Source organism: Rhodamnia argentea, chromosome 4, assembly GCF_020921035.1.
Source record: "Rhodamnia argentea isolate NSW1041297 chromosome 4, ASM2092103v1, whole genome shotgun sequence".
Taxonomy (NCBI): Eukaryota; Viridiplantae; Streptophyta; class Magnoliopsida; order Myrtales; family Myrtaceae; genus Rhodamnia; species Rhodamnia argentea.
The window spans coordinates 30,623,620-30,641,037 of NC_063153.1; the positions used below are offsets into that span (position 1 = coordinate 30,623,620).

The 17,418-nt window shown below is 39.5% G+C and overlaps 1 protein-coding gene across 1 annotated transcript; it reads right to left on the reverse strand.

The window, feature by feature from the left end:
• Positions 1-1,501: 1,501 nt before the first annotated feature.
• Positions 1,502-4,329, reverse strand: LOC115756154 (cytosolic sulfotransferase 13-like). The gene is made up of 2 exons (XM_030695840.2): positions 4,157-4,329; positions 1,502-2,734 (listed from the first exon to the last, which is right to left on the reverse strand). Exon 2 carries the CDS (start codon positions 2,643-2,645, stop codon positions 1,581-1,583), a length of 1,065 nt encoding a protein of 354 aa, XP_030551700.1. The 5' UTR covers positions 2,646-2,734; positions 4,157-4,329; the 3' UTR covers positions 1,502-1,580.
• Positions 4,330-17,418: the final 13,089 nt, after the last annotated feature.

Consider the following 17,418-nt stretch of genomic DNA (forward strand, 5'->3'; position numbering starts at 1 on the left):
AAATTTCCCGAATTGGTTTGCCATTTCTGTAAACAATATAATTGACAACTCGAAGTTGCATATTATCCCTTTCTTGTAACAGATCCGGGGGGAAGAGTGTTGCTAAACTTATACTGTCCGATATTTCATATGTCACTACGGGTCGAACTAAAACAAAATACTTTTTCTTAGTAGGTGTGATCCGTTGGACATAGATCCAATTTTTCAATTTTTTGGATTCCTTAGAATTTGTTTTTCCTGTTCCTGGGGGTATCAAGATGCCACTGTGTCGGGATATCTTATCTGTCTCTCCAGGAAAATGGATATCTCCAGAAAAGATTTTCAGTTCAATCCTTTTTTTTTTTCTCTCCACTCGGACTAATCCGCCCACTCGGCTTCTTGTATTTAAAGCGATTCGTGTATCTACTCCAATCAGACTATTGTTCCGTACCATTATCGAAGAAGATTCAGGTAAAATATGCACTTCTTCGGGAATGAAAAAAAATCGATTTAGTTTCATTTGGTATTTTTGGTTAAATTCTTTGATTCCTCGATACTCAATCAAATCCTCTTTTTTAACGATTGAATGAACCTCTAGAGTCCCATATTTAGTAATTCCCGAACTCTTTCTTCTGTATCGAGGATCATCGAAATAAGCAAGAATACTATTTCTGCGTAAAATGCCATTTATCGGTAGTTCAATCGAGATACCTGAATGGGGCAGTGGAATGAGAAATCGATTTCTTCGCCTTTTTGCCAAGAAATCAGAATTCTCGTGGAAAGTAGTAGGATATTTGAGATTACAATGAACAATCGATGTAATTCGATTAAGTTCTGAATAATCCGGAATCCTATCTTCTTTTGGTTTACCAGAAAAAGAAGAACTACATAATTCGTATCTCATTTGATCATTATTCATTGAGAGACTCGAAATATATCTTCGTTTGACAGAAAGAGAACGAAGATTCGTTTGGTCTTGATCCTTGTAGAGTGAAAAAGGGACTCCACTGGATCTGCACGAACCCCCTGATAATATCCATAAATGGCTTGTTTTTGGTAAAAGATGGACATTACTATATGTAAATTCAGGTGCATGGTACACATCGGTACTCCAGTGCATTTCTCCCTCCGATTCAGAATAAATATGTTTTCGAACCCGCTCTTTCAAATTGAAAGTGTATGTTCCCGCGCGAATTTCAGCAATCACTTGTTCTGATTCTACATATTGATTATTTTGAACCAAAAGAAAACTTTTTGGTGGAATAGTCACGTTATGTAGAATATCTTCACTCTCAATAGTTACATACAAGTCTATAGAACATAGAAAGGCAGGATGCCCATGACGCGTACGTGTGGGATGAACCAAATCCTCATTGAATTTGATTTTTCCATTAGAGGGGGCTCGTACATGTTCGGCAGTAGAGGTGGTAATTTTTTATCAACTTAACGACACATGTACATTTGTTTTTTTTACCCCACAAAAGTCCGACATTAGAGGCACATTTCAACTATGGCTTTTACTCCTCTCTGTCTAAATTTTGGCTCTATACTAAATTAATAGCAAAGCAAAGTTTTATTACCTGCCTCAAAAGCTTAATCAGCTATAAAGAAAACTCCAAATCAGGGCCACCAAACCTTTCCTTGGTTATCTTGTTTAGACTCTCCGCCATTGTTGGAGTGAGATGGTTCCTCCAATCTCCAATCTGCCCTTTCCTAAAGAAATTGCTATTTGGCACCATGAACTGAGCAGTGAATTGCTGTACCCCACTCTTGTTCACTTCCAACCTGCTCAAATTCTCAAAGCTACACAAGCTCACCATCCTCTCCACCACTCCTCCGCTCTCTTCCTCCGGGTCAAGAGGGTGGCCAACGAAGTCAGCCAATCTCTTGATATTGAATGCTGGATCCGTCATCATGGCTTCGTAAGTCAATACCATCACCTTCTGAGGTGACTCTTGACTAGCCCCGTAATATCCCAGGGCATGGTCCCAAAAGGGTCCAAAATGCGAGACCCCATCACAGAACAATCCAAACGCTTCTTCGAGCGGCAAAGGTGGCATTTCTTTTGGCCTTAGTCTTTTCAGGTACTGCCATTGGGAAATGAGCGCGTCTTTCGGGTCACGGCACACGTACACTATTCGGCAACAAGAGGTTTTGACGGAATTTGGTAGCAAGGAGTACGGCATATGAGTTGAAAGCAACCTCGAAGATGAAATGCCGTCCTTAACGGGACTTGCTGTAGGAGCTTGATCGAACATGGCTTCTATGAAGAGTACTAAATCATGGGGATTGGTGGTAAGTAGAGGGTGTGAGGAGAACTGGTAAATTCTTCTGTTCATGATTGTGAAGAGAAGTGCCTTGAACCATGTGGTTCCGGCTTTCGGAGAAGTGGATAAGATAATGTCGGTAGGTAAACACGTGAAGTGGTGTCTTGCAAGCATGACTCCTTTTAGACCTGAAGGGCTTAACCAAACTCCTTGGTATTGGACAAGATGATCGGCCATCCACCCTTTTTGCTTGGGCAGTGTTGGCAGTATGGCCTCCCATTCCATGCATATGTCCTTGTGATCAATTTCTTCTGGATCGTTTCCTTCCTCGTCCATTATCACCTCTCCGTTTGGTTTCGAAACGAGCAGTTGGTGAAAATCGCACGTCGTAGAGTCCATCGAGCGGAAACACAATGACAAGGACAGGCAAAGCTGCAATAAGAGGGAGTGATGAGATTCGAACACCTCACCTTAGCAATGATACCGTGCTGCAATGTTTGGACAGGAGATGTGTTTTCTTGTCTTTATCAGAATACACAAGGGAGATGTATAGTACACAGGCTAAATTAAAGAGGTAAATGAGTGATAGAACCAGTCTTGCCAAATCTTATGAGGCTAAGTATGAATCAATAAATCTTAAGGACGAATGTTACAATCCCGTCCAAACCCTTGCTTTAGCTAACAAAAAATCCCAACTAATTTATGGACAGGGTACTGATTAATTCTAAGACTGTATCACAAAACCACTTTTTGGATGCAGCCGGAATGGAATGAATCAAACTATCAGTAACTTGATGCCAGAATGAGTGATAGAACCAGTCTTGCCAAATCTTATTAGGCTAAGTATGAATCAATAAATCTTAAGGACGAATGTCACAGTCCCGTCCAAACCCTTGCTTTAGCTAACAAAAAATCCCAACCAATTTATGAATAGGGTACCGATTAATTCTAAGACTATGTCACAAAACCACTTTTCGGATGCAATCGGAATGGAATGAATCAAACTATCAATAACTTGATGCCAAAATGAGTGATAGAGCCACTCTTGCCAAATCTTATTAGGCTAAGTATGAATCAATAGATCTTATGGACGAATGTTTCAGTGCCGTCCAAACCCTTGCCTTAGCTAACAAAAAATGACAATCAATTTATGAACAGTGTATCGATTAATTCTAAGACTGTGTCACAAAACCACTTTTCGGATGCATTCGGATTGGAATGAATCAAACTAGCACTAACTTGATATCAGAATGAGTGATAGAACTAGTCTTGCCAAATTTGATTAAGCTAAGTATGAATCAATAAATCTTATGGACAAATGTTTCAATCCAGTCCAAACCCCTGCTTTAGCTAACAAAAAATCACAACCAATTTATGAACGGGGTACTGATTAATTCCAAGACTGTCTCACAAAACCACTTTTCTAATGCAATCGGATTGGAATGATTCAAACTATCAATAACTTGATGCCATAATGAGTGATAGAACTAGTCTTGCCAAATCTTATGGACAAATATTTCAATCCTGTCCAAACCCTTGCTTTAGCAAACAAAAAATCCAAACCAATTTATGAATGGGGTACTGATCAACTGTAAAACTATGTCACAAAATCACTTTTCAGATGCAGTCGGATTGGAATGAATCAAACTATCAGTAACTTGATGCCAGATATTACATTCTAGACCATCACAGTCAATTCTAGTTGACTTACCAAAAACTTATCAAAAAAAGGAACAATAAAATTGAAAAATCAGCATATAATCAGTTTTTATTCATGCATTCATCCAGTTTGTCAAATAAACACAGATATGATCAATACAAAATCCGTGAAGAAAGTATACCGCTTGACTTAATTGCAGTTAACATCACTTACAAGCTGCTCAAAGTCAAAAGAGGTGAATTGAGATTACCTGTAGAGTTCAGACCTGTATCAAATGAGTCACCGCCGGATGAAATCCATGTCTAACTTTCCCCAGTTGCAGGCGTTCGCAAGGTTGAAGATGGTTTCGAAGTGTTTCCTTTTCAGGATGTCATCTTCAGAATATAATTTGACTATTTCAGCTAGTTGCGAGTTTGAGCCAGGGGCTCGATAACAAAATATGAAATACAAAAAGTTTTGGCCACACGAAGGTTAGGATATTTCTCTAGGATATTTCTCTGTACCAGAGACAACTAGGCTATTTTCCTATATTAGAGGAAAAGGATCCTTTAGTTGGTTGTCCGGGTTCCTCAAGATTGTGCATGTGTTGTCCATTCATTGTGCTTATGTCAATTGATGAATTATCCTAGATAGCCGTCTAATAAAACCTACAAATAGGTTCATATTCTTCTTCAAAATATACGAAGATATACAGAAATTTTGTATTTTTATTTTCCGCATACCTTTTGTTATACTTGTGCACTAATAGGCAATAAATGGTCAATCGTCACAACTGGAGTTATGAACAAAATATGTCGAACCAGACTTGATTGACAACGGCGGGCTCGGGTGCTCATCAATATGAGATGAGCTATTGTCATCGAGGGTCATTGCTTGTGGGCGCATCTGCGAAGTGCGCGTTGGAATGCTTGTTGCGATAGCTTCCCAATGAGCCTAATATTTCTAGGTCAAATCAAGAAATCATGAGGTCGAGTTTTTGAGCATAAATTGGAGAAATTTTTTTTCGCTTTGGAAGTCTATACCAATTTTGAATTCTGGCACCTATTTCGACAATTGGAAGATCCAACCGAATTTTTTTTTTCTTTTTCGAAATGAAAATCTTCATTCCATATGAAAGAGAGGTACATAACTTTAACATAAAGATGCAAGCTCCACAAAGCAGCTAAAACAAGTAAATCTGAAAAGTACCAAGTTGGTCCAACTGAAATTGGCCAGTGATTACTTACCCATCTAACAGCCAATTGACCCAATTGCATGAAGTGCAATTGAAATCCGGAGATCGCATACTTCCTGACACTGTGAAAAAGGATTAAAAAAAAAAAAATTGGCAGTTGAATTCCGGTCTTAAAATGGGCATCAAAATAATAATTTTTACGAGCATAATAAGCCAATTTTTTTTTATCTTTATAAAACATAATGGAGTGGAAGAGCGCTTTCAGGACTCAAATGATGGAGTATATGAATGGACCATGACGTGGACTTGCCTTTCAAGTGTTCCGGGCACCTTAATCTGATAGCTAGCTAGATTTCCCTTTCTCTCTCTCTCTCTCTCTCTCTCTCTCTCTTTTCGGTTATGTTATAACTTTCACTTTTGTCATACTTTGGAATCATATTTCAGCCGGAGTTCAGATTGCAATTAACTTAGCGATTAACTCCAGTCAAGTATAGTTTGAGCTTGAACATTCATACTCGTTGAAATCGAAACATTGTGTATGTCCGGTTTGTGTTTGGTGTCCAATGTGGGGTTTCTCTTATTTTTTTCACTATGCTTTCGTTTGGCGAAACATGCTAAAAACAACGATGGGATGACCTATCAATAGCGTGATTGGGACATAAGAATTAGGGTAGGAACTTCTTTGATAGCTCTCGTCTAAATTCAAAGTGCGGTCTAACTTATCTTTCTGGATGAGGACGTAAGGTTGAAATTGATGGTGTCAGCTATCAAGTGTTTGGTATTTTGATGGTTCCTTTCTCTCTCACTCCTTGCATGGCCTACTTTCCCACCAAATTTCCAAATAATCTAGAGAGAGAGAAGGCAACCCGATGCAAATATATGATCTTCTTGGCAGGAAATCTTCCCATAGATCATTCTGATCGGGTTGCTTTCAGTGTCATGTCACCTATCCAAGGGGAAAAGTACACTAGAAGTGCCATAACTTTTGTACGGCGTTCACTTAAGTGCCATAACTTTCAAAAATCGTTTACTTGAGTGCCATGTTGACGTGGCAGTCGGAAAAGCTGACGTGGCATGCCGGAAAAGTTACTGTAGTACTCAAGTGAACGATTTTGCTCCGACATAGCACTTAAGTGAACGATTTTGAAAGTTATGGCACATAAGTGAACGTTTTGAAAGTTATGGCACTCAAGCGAACGCCGTACACAAGTTATGACACTTCTAGTATACTTTTCCCCCTGTCCAAAACAAAAGTTGGGTGATTAGTCATTCAGGCCTCCGGTCTCTGGCAAAGGCGATGAAACGATAGGGGTCGGTCCTGGTTTGTCCACGGGAGTTGTCCAACGTGACCTAGAAGACAAAAGCAAGAACGCAGCGTCCCTTTCTTGAAATGAATTAGGTCTTGATTTCTTCTCTCTCAAGATGTCAAGAAGCGAACTGCAAGCCATGCGCCGTGGTGGCTTTTTGAAACGTTCAAGTGATCACTTCACCTCGAGGGACGCCGGGAACTTGACGACGTCTCTCTAACACTTGAGATCAGGTGCTGCAAGATCTTATTGACTAAGCAAAGGCCGTAATCCGACCGTCTTAAGACTTGTTTAGAATGTATCTCGAACTTCAATTATCCAGGTCAATCTTGTACGGGAAAATCCTGTATTAGTATTGATATTCACGTCGAAAATACTCATTTAGACCGTCTTTCTCAGATGACTCGAAGAGTATCTTGAAAGGTTTCACTGCTATTTCTTTTTGCATGAGTGTATCTTTTGAAAAGATGTACTGCTTAACTTGGCATGAGGTTGACCCACATGAAAAATGAGCTTAGTGTTGCTGGAATCAGTGATGAATGGTGATTGGAGATGTTGCACGTCTTCGGTTCAGGGAACCGAAATTTTTAGGAGTCCCTGTAATCACTAGAAACCTAAAACAGAGCTGATGACAATGTACCATTTCATTTGCATCAATACCAAGCGAAGCTATATCATTTACCATCGATTCATTGCACAACCATTGTCATGAGGTTGATGAGATCTGTTGTGGCATTGATTTGATGAGATCTGTATCTGAAGGAAGGATAAGGGAGAACACACTATGCATCTGCAACAAGTGATCTCACCACTAAGATAGCAAAATTTCTTTGCTAATCTCAAGAAATGTCAATTTTTGACTGTGTGAAGTTGGTTATTAGACATTGCGCAAAGCACAGGCTGACATAGCAGGAAGCCGAAGCTTCCCGTTTATGATTCTAGGCCCGGAAGGCCACTACACCTGCCTACCCAACAATTGTCAGCTAAAACTGACCAGGGATCTACCTTCTCCCGTAAAAAACCCCCAAGTTCCCTGCAATTATTTTTCTTCCCTAAAGAGAGGAAATACATAAAGAACTTACGGGAAGATTCCTCCATCATATCGGGAAGTTCCTTTCCCTATCACCCCTTGAGCCTTTTTAGGTCCAGATCGGGTCTAGACTGGCGATTTCTCTTGGATATGTGGTGACTAGTGAGGGGATATGGATGGATCCCAACAAGATTTAAGCTATCCCATCTTGGCTAAAGTCTCAAACACGTGGTTCTCTAAGTTACTTGGAGCGACTATTTGTCAATGAAAGAGTTAAGCATCCGAGTTCTCAACGGAAGTCTAGTGTCCATTTATTTCATCGAAAATCTCTTGACAAAGAGAAATATTTTTCAAACAAATCATTTTCAATGAAAAGAATTATTTCTCATTTATTTAGTAATTTAGGTAAAAAAATTTCGTAAATCGATCATTTTTTTGTCATCGTAAACACCGAAAAGTCGAAAAATAATTTCTCCAAAACAATCTTCCTTCAAGCAAATGAATCCTTAATGACTCACAAGCAACTTGGAGTGAATTTTGTCAATCAATTATGTTTCTCCTCAAACATTGATTTGGCGCTTAGGATGTAGGTTGCATTTGGTTTAGCATTGAAAATGGACTTTGACACAATGCAAATGCATTCCGCCTTAGAAACTTTGAGGAAATGCAAATGATGTTTTGTAAAAAAAAAAAATATCCCTTGAAAAGCAACTTTGGATTAAGTAGTGTCCGGCAAAAAAAAAAAAAATTGTAAAGAACTTTGGCTGCATTATTTTTTTTATTAAAAAAACCAACCATTCACCGACTCTATCTTACGGCTCAACCCTCTGGCGAGGGTCGCTTGGGGTGCACGACCCAAGCGACCATAGCTCGGGGTCGAGTGACCCCAAGTGGCCTTCACTACCCATCGCCAACCGGATCCGCCCCCCTCAATCCCCCATGCTCAAGAAGGAAGATGTGATAAATACTGAAGAATATTTGAGAAATTCTATTATGTATTATTCACACTTGTGTGTATGTAATTATAGTACAATGAAGAAAGATGGAAATAGAAAGAAAATATACAAGATTACATTTACGAAACTAATCAGTCCATAATCGTAATCGGTATCACAATCAAATCCCTTCATATCTTTAGTCGTGTCCTTCATATCTTCAATCATATCTCCAACACTCCCCCTCAAGCTAGCGGCTTGTATATGTCAAAAATGCCTAGCTTGCTCAGTAGCTATGTATGTTGTCTCCGACATAGTGGTTTGGTGAAAATGTCTCGCAAGTTGTTCGAAGTCCCAATTCCTTTTGTCGTAAGTATCCCTTCTCGGATTTTATCTCAAGTGAAATGGCAATCAACCTCTATGTGCTTCGTTCTTTCATGGAAGACTGGGCTTGCTGCTAGCTTGAGTGCAGCATCATTGTCACAAAATAATTCGCTTGATCCATCAACTTCTACTCCAAAGTCCGAGAGTAAACCTCGTATCTAAACTATTTCACAAACGGTCTTCACCATTGCTCGATATTCTAATTCGATTGACAATAACAAGACAGTTGACTATTTCTTTGTGTTCCATGAAATCAATGATCTTCCCAATTTGATGCAAAAACCAATGATAGATCTTCTGGTCATTGGACAAGTGGCATAATTCGTATCACAATAGGCTCTCATCTTCATATCACAATCTTGAGATAAAAATATACCAAGTCTTGGACATCCCTTCAAGTACTTCATGACCTTTAGTGCCGTGTTCATATAAGATTGTTTCGGATTATGCATAAATTGATCGAGTATCTGCACCGCATAGCATATATAAGGTCTTGTGATGGTGAGATATATTAGTTTCCCAATGAGCCACCGATATTCTGACGGATCTTTTAGCAATGAGTCTCATGAGATGATGAACCTACATCATATTCATGCGTTGTTAATTTGACATTCTACTCAATCGATATAACAGCTGGCTTACACCCCGACAATCCAGCTTATGAGATAATTTCTAAAACGAATTTCCGCTGATTGAGACAAATTCCCTTGTTGGATCGAGCTATCTCAATGCCAATAAAATATTTGGGAAGTCCCAAATCCTTGATGCGAAAGGTAAAGTGCACATATTCTTTGAATTTTTCAATAGCAAGCTCATCATTTCCCATGATTAGTACGTCATCAACATATATCAATAAGTAAATTGGCAATGTACCTCTGGTCCACGTAAATAGAGCATAATCATATTTTGATGCTGGAACCCTGCATTTGTGAGTGCAGTAGTAAATTTGGCATACCATTGTCGAGAAGCTTGCTTGAGTCCGTATAGGGATTTATGGAGACGATACACTCGAGACTCACCCTGCTTGCGTAAGCACTATGGAAGCTCCATGTAGATTTCTTCATCCAAATCTCGATGTAAAAAAGCATTATGGACGTCCATTTGATGCATTTGCCAGTTGTGAAAAGTAGCAATAGATAAAAATGATAGACCAATTACTTCCTTGGCAACTAGAGAGAAAGTCTCGTGATAATCAAAACCTTCTCGTTGTGTGAATCCTTTAGCAACTAGGTGAGCCTTGTAGCGCTCAACAGAGCCATCTGCTTTGTTTTTTAACTTGTGTACCCACTTGCAGCCAATGAGTTTTCTATGTGAGGGTAATCGGACAATGTCCCAAGTATGATTTTCTACAAGAGCTTTTAACTTAGCTTCTATAGCATGTTGCCAACGTGGATCACGTGGTTCCTGTTCTCAGAAATGTGACTAATACAACGCATGTGTTTTGACGATAGTCGACTAAATGAAACGTATGAGGACACTGGATAGTGTGTACCTAAAGAATCCAATGTAGGACATATGTAATCTTTGGTTCATGTAGGAGGACGAACTCGATGTCCAGAATGGTGAGGTGGCTAAGTAATCATCTGTTCTAGAACTCCTGGAGAAGATTCATCAATAAGAGGTGGTGAAGATGCCATAAAAAAATTATTCTCCTTAGATAATAATCTGGGGATTCAATTGCTTGGTCCATTGAATCAACATTTACTGGCACAAGTGGCTCAGGTGCAACGAAGATGCATTGAGGAGCCACATATAGATCTTCTTCTGACAAAAAGGGCCTATAATCAGGGGACAAGAAGGATTTTTGTGATGAAGCTGTCATTTCTTGGAATGGGAACACATCTTCGTGGAAAATGATGTCCCGACTTACAAAAAAGCATCCTGAGGATATCTCCATGACTCGATATCCTTTCTGTAGAGAGAGGTATCCTATAAAAACACATTGAAGGGCACGAGGATCCATTTTATCCTGAGGGCCCACAGTCGTCACCTGACATAGACAGTCAAATACTCTTAGATGATCGATCTCGGGCTATTTCCCAAAAAGCATCTCAAAAGGAGTTCGTCCTTCAAGAATTCGAGTTGGCATGTGGTTGATTAAATAGGTTGTCGTGACCACACAATCTCCCCAAAAGGTTTCAGGAATTGAAGCTTGATATTTTAGTGCTCGAGCTACTTCCAAAAGATGTCGATGTTTGCGCCCAACAACCCCATTTTGTTAGGGATGTATGTGCAAGAGCTTTCATGGAGTATCCCATGAGAGGATAGAAAAGAATTGCATTTGCTAGTGAAAAACTCGCGCCCATTATTTGTACAAATTCTTTGGACAGGATTGTCGAACTTATTTTTAACTAAGGAAATGAAATTCAACAAATGTGAAAAAATTTGACTCTTTGATTGCATAAGAAAAATCCAAGTAGCTCGGGTATAGTCATCAACAATAGCGAGGAAAAAACGAGACTCATCACGATGTGGAGTGTGGTAGGGACCCCAAATATCTATATGAATCAATGAAAAAGGACTAGTAGCTCGAGTTGTACTAATCAGAAATGATGTTCACATTTGCTTAGCCAAAGGGTAGATTGGACATCTTGGATGAGGAAAACGAGCACTATGACCCAGAAGTTGATGAGAAACAAGATTTTTATTAATGGTGATAGAATTACAAGAGACATTCTTATCGAAGAATTTCAAAAAATTGGTCCAGAAATATAATCCTTGTGCGATACTACCCGAGCCCATCATTTTGCCAGTCGAATGGTCCTAAAAGAAGCAATTTTCAGAATTGAATGTGGCGCAACAAAAATTATCCTCATAGATTTTGGACACAGAGATGAGATTGAATTCAAAATTAGGAATATAAAGAACATTTTTTAGAATGATGTATGGGCTGAGATGAGCCGTACCAATTTTACTAACATGAGTGGTGTTTCCATTTGGAAGACGAACTGACATAGAAGAGTGAGGTCTTTTGTGAACATGAGAAAGAATTTCTCATTGCAAACTATGTGACCACTGGCACCCGAATCAATTATCCATGCATCAACCGAAATTGGATTACTTTTTGAGAAAAGAGTACCTGAAAAAACTCCCAGTCTTGTCGGTAATTTTCAACTAACTATGGGCTTTCATAATATTCTAGTACTGATCTTGGGAAATTGTTTGGTGTACTCTTTCGGTCCCTTGTGCTGAAACCTGATAAATTGAAAAAAATTTCTCTTTCTTTTCTTTTTCACTTGGCTTTCCATGTAATTTCCAGCAAGAATAGATAGTATGATGTGGACATTTGCAATATTCAGTAAATTTACCTTTGCCTTTAGAGATTTGCCCACTCCCCCTTTGTGATGACGTCCTACCATGTAGAACATTGAATGGCTTAAAAAATGGGGATGACATGGCCTGATTAGATTCAGCCAATTGAACGGGCGTATAATGGCCGTTGAATCCATGTCTTTGATCTTGGCCTTCCAATGGAAACCCTTTAAGGTTTCGTTCTTCCTCCAGGTGCACATCTGCTGCTTGGTGAGGACCAAAATTCACGACACTCCCGAGGCTTCAATGTAGTGGTTCTATTGGAGCCATGAAGGCGGCGCCTTCTACGTGTGCGCGGTCAGCCATAGCCATACGCTGGCTCTCCTCTTGGACTACCAGTTGATAAATCCAGCCAAGCGGCGGTAATGGCTCTATTGCAAGAATCTATGACCGAAATATTGAGTAACTCCCATTTAGGGTTAGGAGAAATCGAGTCACCTTTTCTCGGTCTTTTATGGCTTTGTATTGTCGGAGAGTCGCCTCGGGTCCCTCGAGTGGTTCCTCCGCTGTTTCGAGTGCATTCCATAGGGCGGATAGCCGGTTGAAGCAAGCAGTAACCGAGAGGTTCTCTTGCTTCAATTCCGATAGGGCTTGAGTCAGTGAGAAGAGTTTGGCCTGGTCGAGTTTCCCATACATCTCGTGGATGTTGTCCAATATAGTCTTCGAATCCTCGATTGGTGGAAGTCCAGCCGTGACGTCTGGAGTTAAGCAATTCCCTATCCACGTGCGAACTAGCTGATTGCACTTGTGCCAGTGTCGCTGTAATTGATCATCGGTTGGAAAAGGGACGGTTCCGTCGAGGAATTCGTCTTTATCTTTTGTAACCAAGGCTTGCCGAAAATCTTGAGCCCAAATCGTATAGTTGTTTGCTCTGGTAAGTTGTAGATTGATGAGTCGTAGCTCGGGCCCATCAGCAGGCGATGTGTAGAGTGGGTCCCCGGGTTCTGGGCGACCGCTACTAGTTGAGATGGTGTATGGCGCAAGCCTGGGTTGATAAACCGGATAGGGATTCGTTCCCAAACCCGGAATTTCATGTCTTTGACTTGCTTCTTCTCCCGATGCGCCATGTTGAGTCCACGTCTGATTTGGCGTAGCTGTCCATTGGCCTTGAACCGGAAACCAGTGAACTGGTGACCACTGGACCAGAATGGGAATTTGAACTGGACCAAAAGTAGATCCAACAGGGTATTGGGCAAAAGAACGCTCATGTTGGGGCAGATCGTTTTGATCCGAGGTTTGATTTCGAAGTGAGTTTGACATTTCTTTCAATGAAGGGTCATGGATTTCACTGGAGTAGGTGTTTTGATTTGTTGTCATGGTATCGTAGGAGTGGATTCCTACTGGGTTGCTGACTTGTTTTGCAAATTGTAGGGTTGCAACAATAGATCAGAAAAACAAAAAACGGAGGCAATACTATAAGATATTTTGTGGAAGCTAGGCCGGGATATAGGACTCTGACACCATGACAAAAATTGAAGAATATTGGAGAAATTCTATTATGTATTACTCACACTTGTGTGTGTACGTAATTATAGTACAAGGAAGAAAGATGGAAATAGAAAGAAAATATACAAGATTGCGTTTACAAAACGGCTTAAGTACACTACAAGTGCCAAAATTTGTGTACGACGCTCACTTTAGTGTCAAAACTTTCAAAACGATCACTTAAGTGCCAAATTTTTTGAAAAACAATCACTTGAGTGCCAAAACTTTCAAAATGATCACTAATTTTTTTTAAAAAATGATCATTTAAGTGATAATTTTAAAAAAAAACGATCACTTCAGTGTCAACTTCACCGAGCCACGTCAGCTCAAATATTAATAATAAATAGTACGTGTTGGATTTCCGGCAAGCCACGTCAACTCAAATTAAAATTGGCACTAAAATGATCATTTTTAAAAGAAATTGACACTTAAATGATTGTTTTTTTTTAAAATTGGCACTTAAATGATCGTTTTGAAAGTTTTGACACTAAAGTGAGCGCCGTACACAAGTTTTGGCACTTCTAGTGTACTTTAGCCTTTACGAAACTAATCGATCTGTAATCATAATCGGTATCACAATCAAATCCCTTCATATCTTCAATCATATCTCTAACAAGATGAACAATAGATCTATTGTTTTACTTTTTAAAATGAGAAAATTAGATTTTTAGTGAGGTTTAGAGAGCAAAATAGGAAATTGACTCATTTTTATTAATAGGGCTTCAACATTCCGAAAATGCTGAAAACTGAATACTGGTTCCTACCATTATTGAGCTTTCAGCTTTCAACCCGAAGCCCTAGCGAATGGTTGCAAACACCCCAAATTTTCCCAAGGCATTTTCAAAATGCTGAACCACAGGTACCTTCTGTGGCAAAATGCTTTTGAATCATGGATATGGCCTTTTCTCTGCTAGGTAAATTAAGGCTGTCAGATTTGAAGCAATGAATGAGTCGTATGAAGAGGATCCAGATTTTGGGATCAAAATTCCACCAGCTGGAAATTGATAATAACTATGGCCAAGAGTCGCCCCTTCTCTAGAATGGATGAGGCACGATAATCCAATCTTTGGACGTTTAAAAATTCCCCAATAACCTATCTAAAGTGGATTGGATACTAAAAATTCAAGGTCTCCGGAGAAGTCGACCAAACTAATCCTAAACCTATTGTGCGGATGCTAATTTGGTATTAAACTTTTCAATTTTGCTAATTTAGGCCTAAATTAATATTATCCTTTCAATTATATTTTTTTTAAAAATCAGTAACATAGCGATCCGATAATCATGGTCATTTTACGTGGCATACTATCACGTCAACAATTCTTGGGGAAAATAACCCGGAATGACTATATTAGAATCCCGCGCAAATGTTCAAGACTGAATGGAAAAAATTAAAAAGTTTATGACTGAATTGAGATCCTTACAATATGTTTAGGCCGCTTGGACAATTTTCCCAAAGTCAACTAATCACCGTCACCACCTCTTCGGAAGTGAACAACCAAAAGGAAAGCTAATGAATTACTAAGATTATACTTAGCATGAACTTTCCCAAGCCTACACCAACTGCAACTTTGGGGTTTCAATTTAATTAGGAGTCTCTACTAATCTGTTATTGATAGGCTGATCAAACAATTAAATAAAGTGTGGGAGAAGATATTTATGAATACAAGAACTTAATTATGCTATATCAATCTAACATCCTTTCGACACATTTTCTCATTATTTTCAAATGCAGTTTGCAATTAGTCATGGTTAATTTTAAAGCCTAAACCACTAACAGACAAGAGTGATCATGGGGTGTGCACTCAATAATGGAAAGCGAAGCATAACCCTACCACGATTACTTATCAGGATCTGTTCATTTCGCGATGTCACTCATGACTCAAAATGGGAAACTTCCTAATTGAAGTTATGCCTAAAATCTCAAACAAATCAAGTAAGATTTGACTAATTCCAAATTAAGCAACGATATAATCAAATTATACCCGTTTTATGACGTTACTTTGTTTGGAAAATCTGCTACGAGCAAAGGACCGGTGAAGTAACGGGCATGCCGGGAAACCTGCTGTGACATCGCCGGGAGGTGGCCGTGGCCAAGGAGATTCCTAGTTGCTGCGAGTTTGCCGCCTGCAATAAGAAGAACAAACACAGCGCCAAGGGCTTGTCCCAGAGGCTGCAAGAGGATTGAAGTGCGACGGGGGCTCGTTGGGGCTGGCTTCGTGGCTGCTGGATGTGGGTACGATGGAACAGGAGCTAAGACACTAAGCGCTACCTGAAGTTGCGCAGAGAAGAGAGGGGTGGTGTCACAAAGTCATTGTTCTTCATAAGTGTCATGTGTTCTCCTCTATTCTTTCTCTCTCTTGCTTGAACGAGATAGGGAAAAGAAAACTGAAATTTCCCCGTGCTCCACCGTGGAAAGGATTCTAAATTAAGAGCAAACAATTTCCATCTCCATTTCTTTTTCCCTCTTGCACCTCTTCCTAGGGGTGAGCGGTTCCAGGTTCCTTGTAGGTTCCATTTGGAACCTGGAACCTACCCGTCATACCTTGGAACCTGGAACCAACCCTATCGCAGGTTCTAGGGTCGGTTCCAAGGTACCCGAGAACCTATCAATTTCTTTTATTTTCTTTTATTTTTTCATTTTTAGTTAAGCAAAATGAGAGTAAACGCTACAACATTTAAGAGAAAGTGGAGGTGAGTGATTGTAGACTATGTACAAGTTACATTGAGAACCTAAAACCAATCCATTGGAACACGTTTATCATTTTTTGGAACCCGAAACTTAAAAATTTGTTTGGCTCCAAATTATACACTCATTATTGGATGCCATCGAACATTGTATGATCATGCAAAAACATATACCAAGAAAAATGTAAAAATTTATTTCATAATTTAGGGTTCGGGTTCCAGGTTCTAGGTTCTAGGTAGTGGAACCTAGAACCTACCCATTGGAACAGGTTTCTCAATTTTTGGAACCTGGAACCTATCCCGCTTACCTTGGAATCTGGAACCAGATCGGATCCTACTGATTCCTGTTTCAGTTTCTTGGTTCTACCTTGGAACCATGCTCATCTCTACCTCTTCCCCTTTCTTTTTTTTTGTATAATTAATTTTTTTATTTCTCTCGTCTCCAATTTCCTTTCCCCTTTTTTCTTCTTCAATCAAATAGTTTTTTTGGCAGAAGGATACCTTAAGTGATAATATTTGTATACGGCGCTCACTTTGATGTCGAAAATTTTCACCGACTCACCTAAGTGTTAAATCGGAGGAGAAAATGATCACTTAAGTGTCAACGGCGAGAAATTCTAATCAAAATAAATACTTGGTATTTCTACTTAAAATAAAGGGTAATACCATAAAAAACCCCAAACTATACTCATTGTGACACATTTATCCTAAACTTTTTTTGTGACATGAAAAATCTCAAATTATGTCTATTGTGACACATTTTTTATTTGACATGGCTAAAACATTGGAGAACGTCGTTCTTAGGGCTTTGTCTGTCTTTCCCCCTTGCTCCATTGGAAGCTCTCCATGCTCGACTTCTCTCTGCCAAAGCTCCAATCTCTCTCTCACTTGGTCCATGTTTAAAGCTTTATTCTCCATCCTCGAGGGCTCTATCTGAAGCTCCATTTGTCCACACGAGCAACGTTGATATTCCCTCTCGTGATTGCCCCACAGAACTCGATTTGAGGCTTTAAGATTGGTATTCCACTCGATTCTCTCTTTCGAAGAAGCTCGATTTGCTCGAAGCTTGTTTTTTGGCTGATTGTGTGAAGGTGATTTGGGGCTTTAGGGTTTCGTACGCTGGTGGTTTCTTTTTGGGTTTTAGGATTCTTTATAAAATCTGGATGTGATGCAATAGAATGCCAAATTTATTGAAGATAT

Coding starts and splice junctions, on each gene's coding strand:
- LOC115756154 (XM_030695840.2), bottom strand. CDS start 2,645: ATGGACTCTACGACGTGCGATTTTCACCAACTGCTCGTTTCGAAACCA.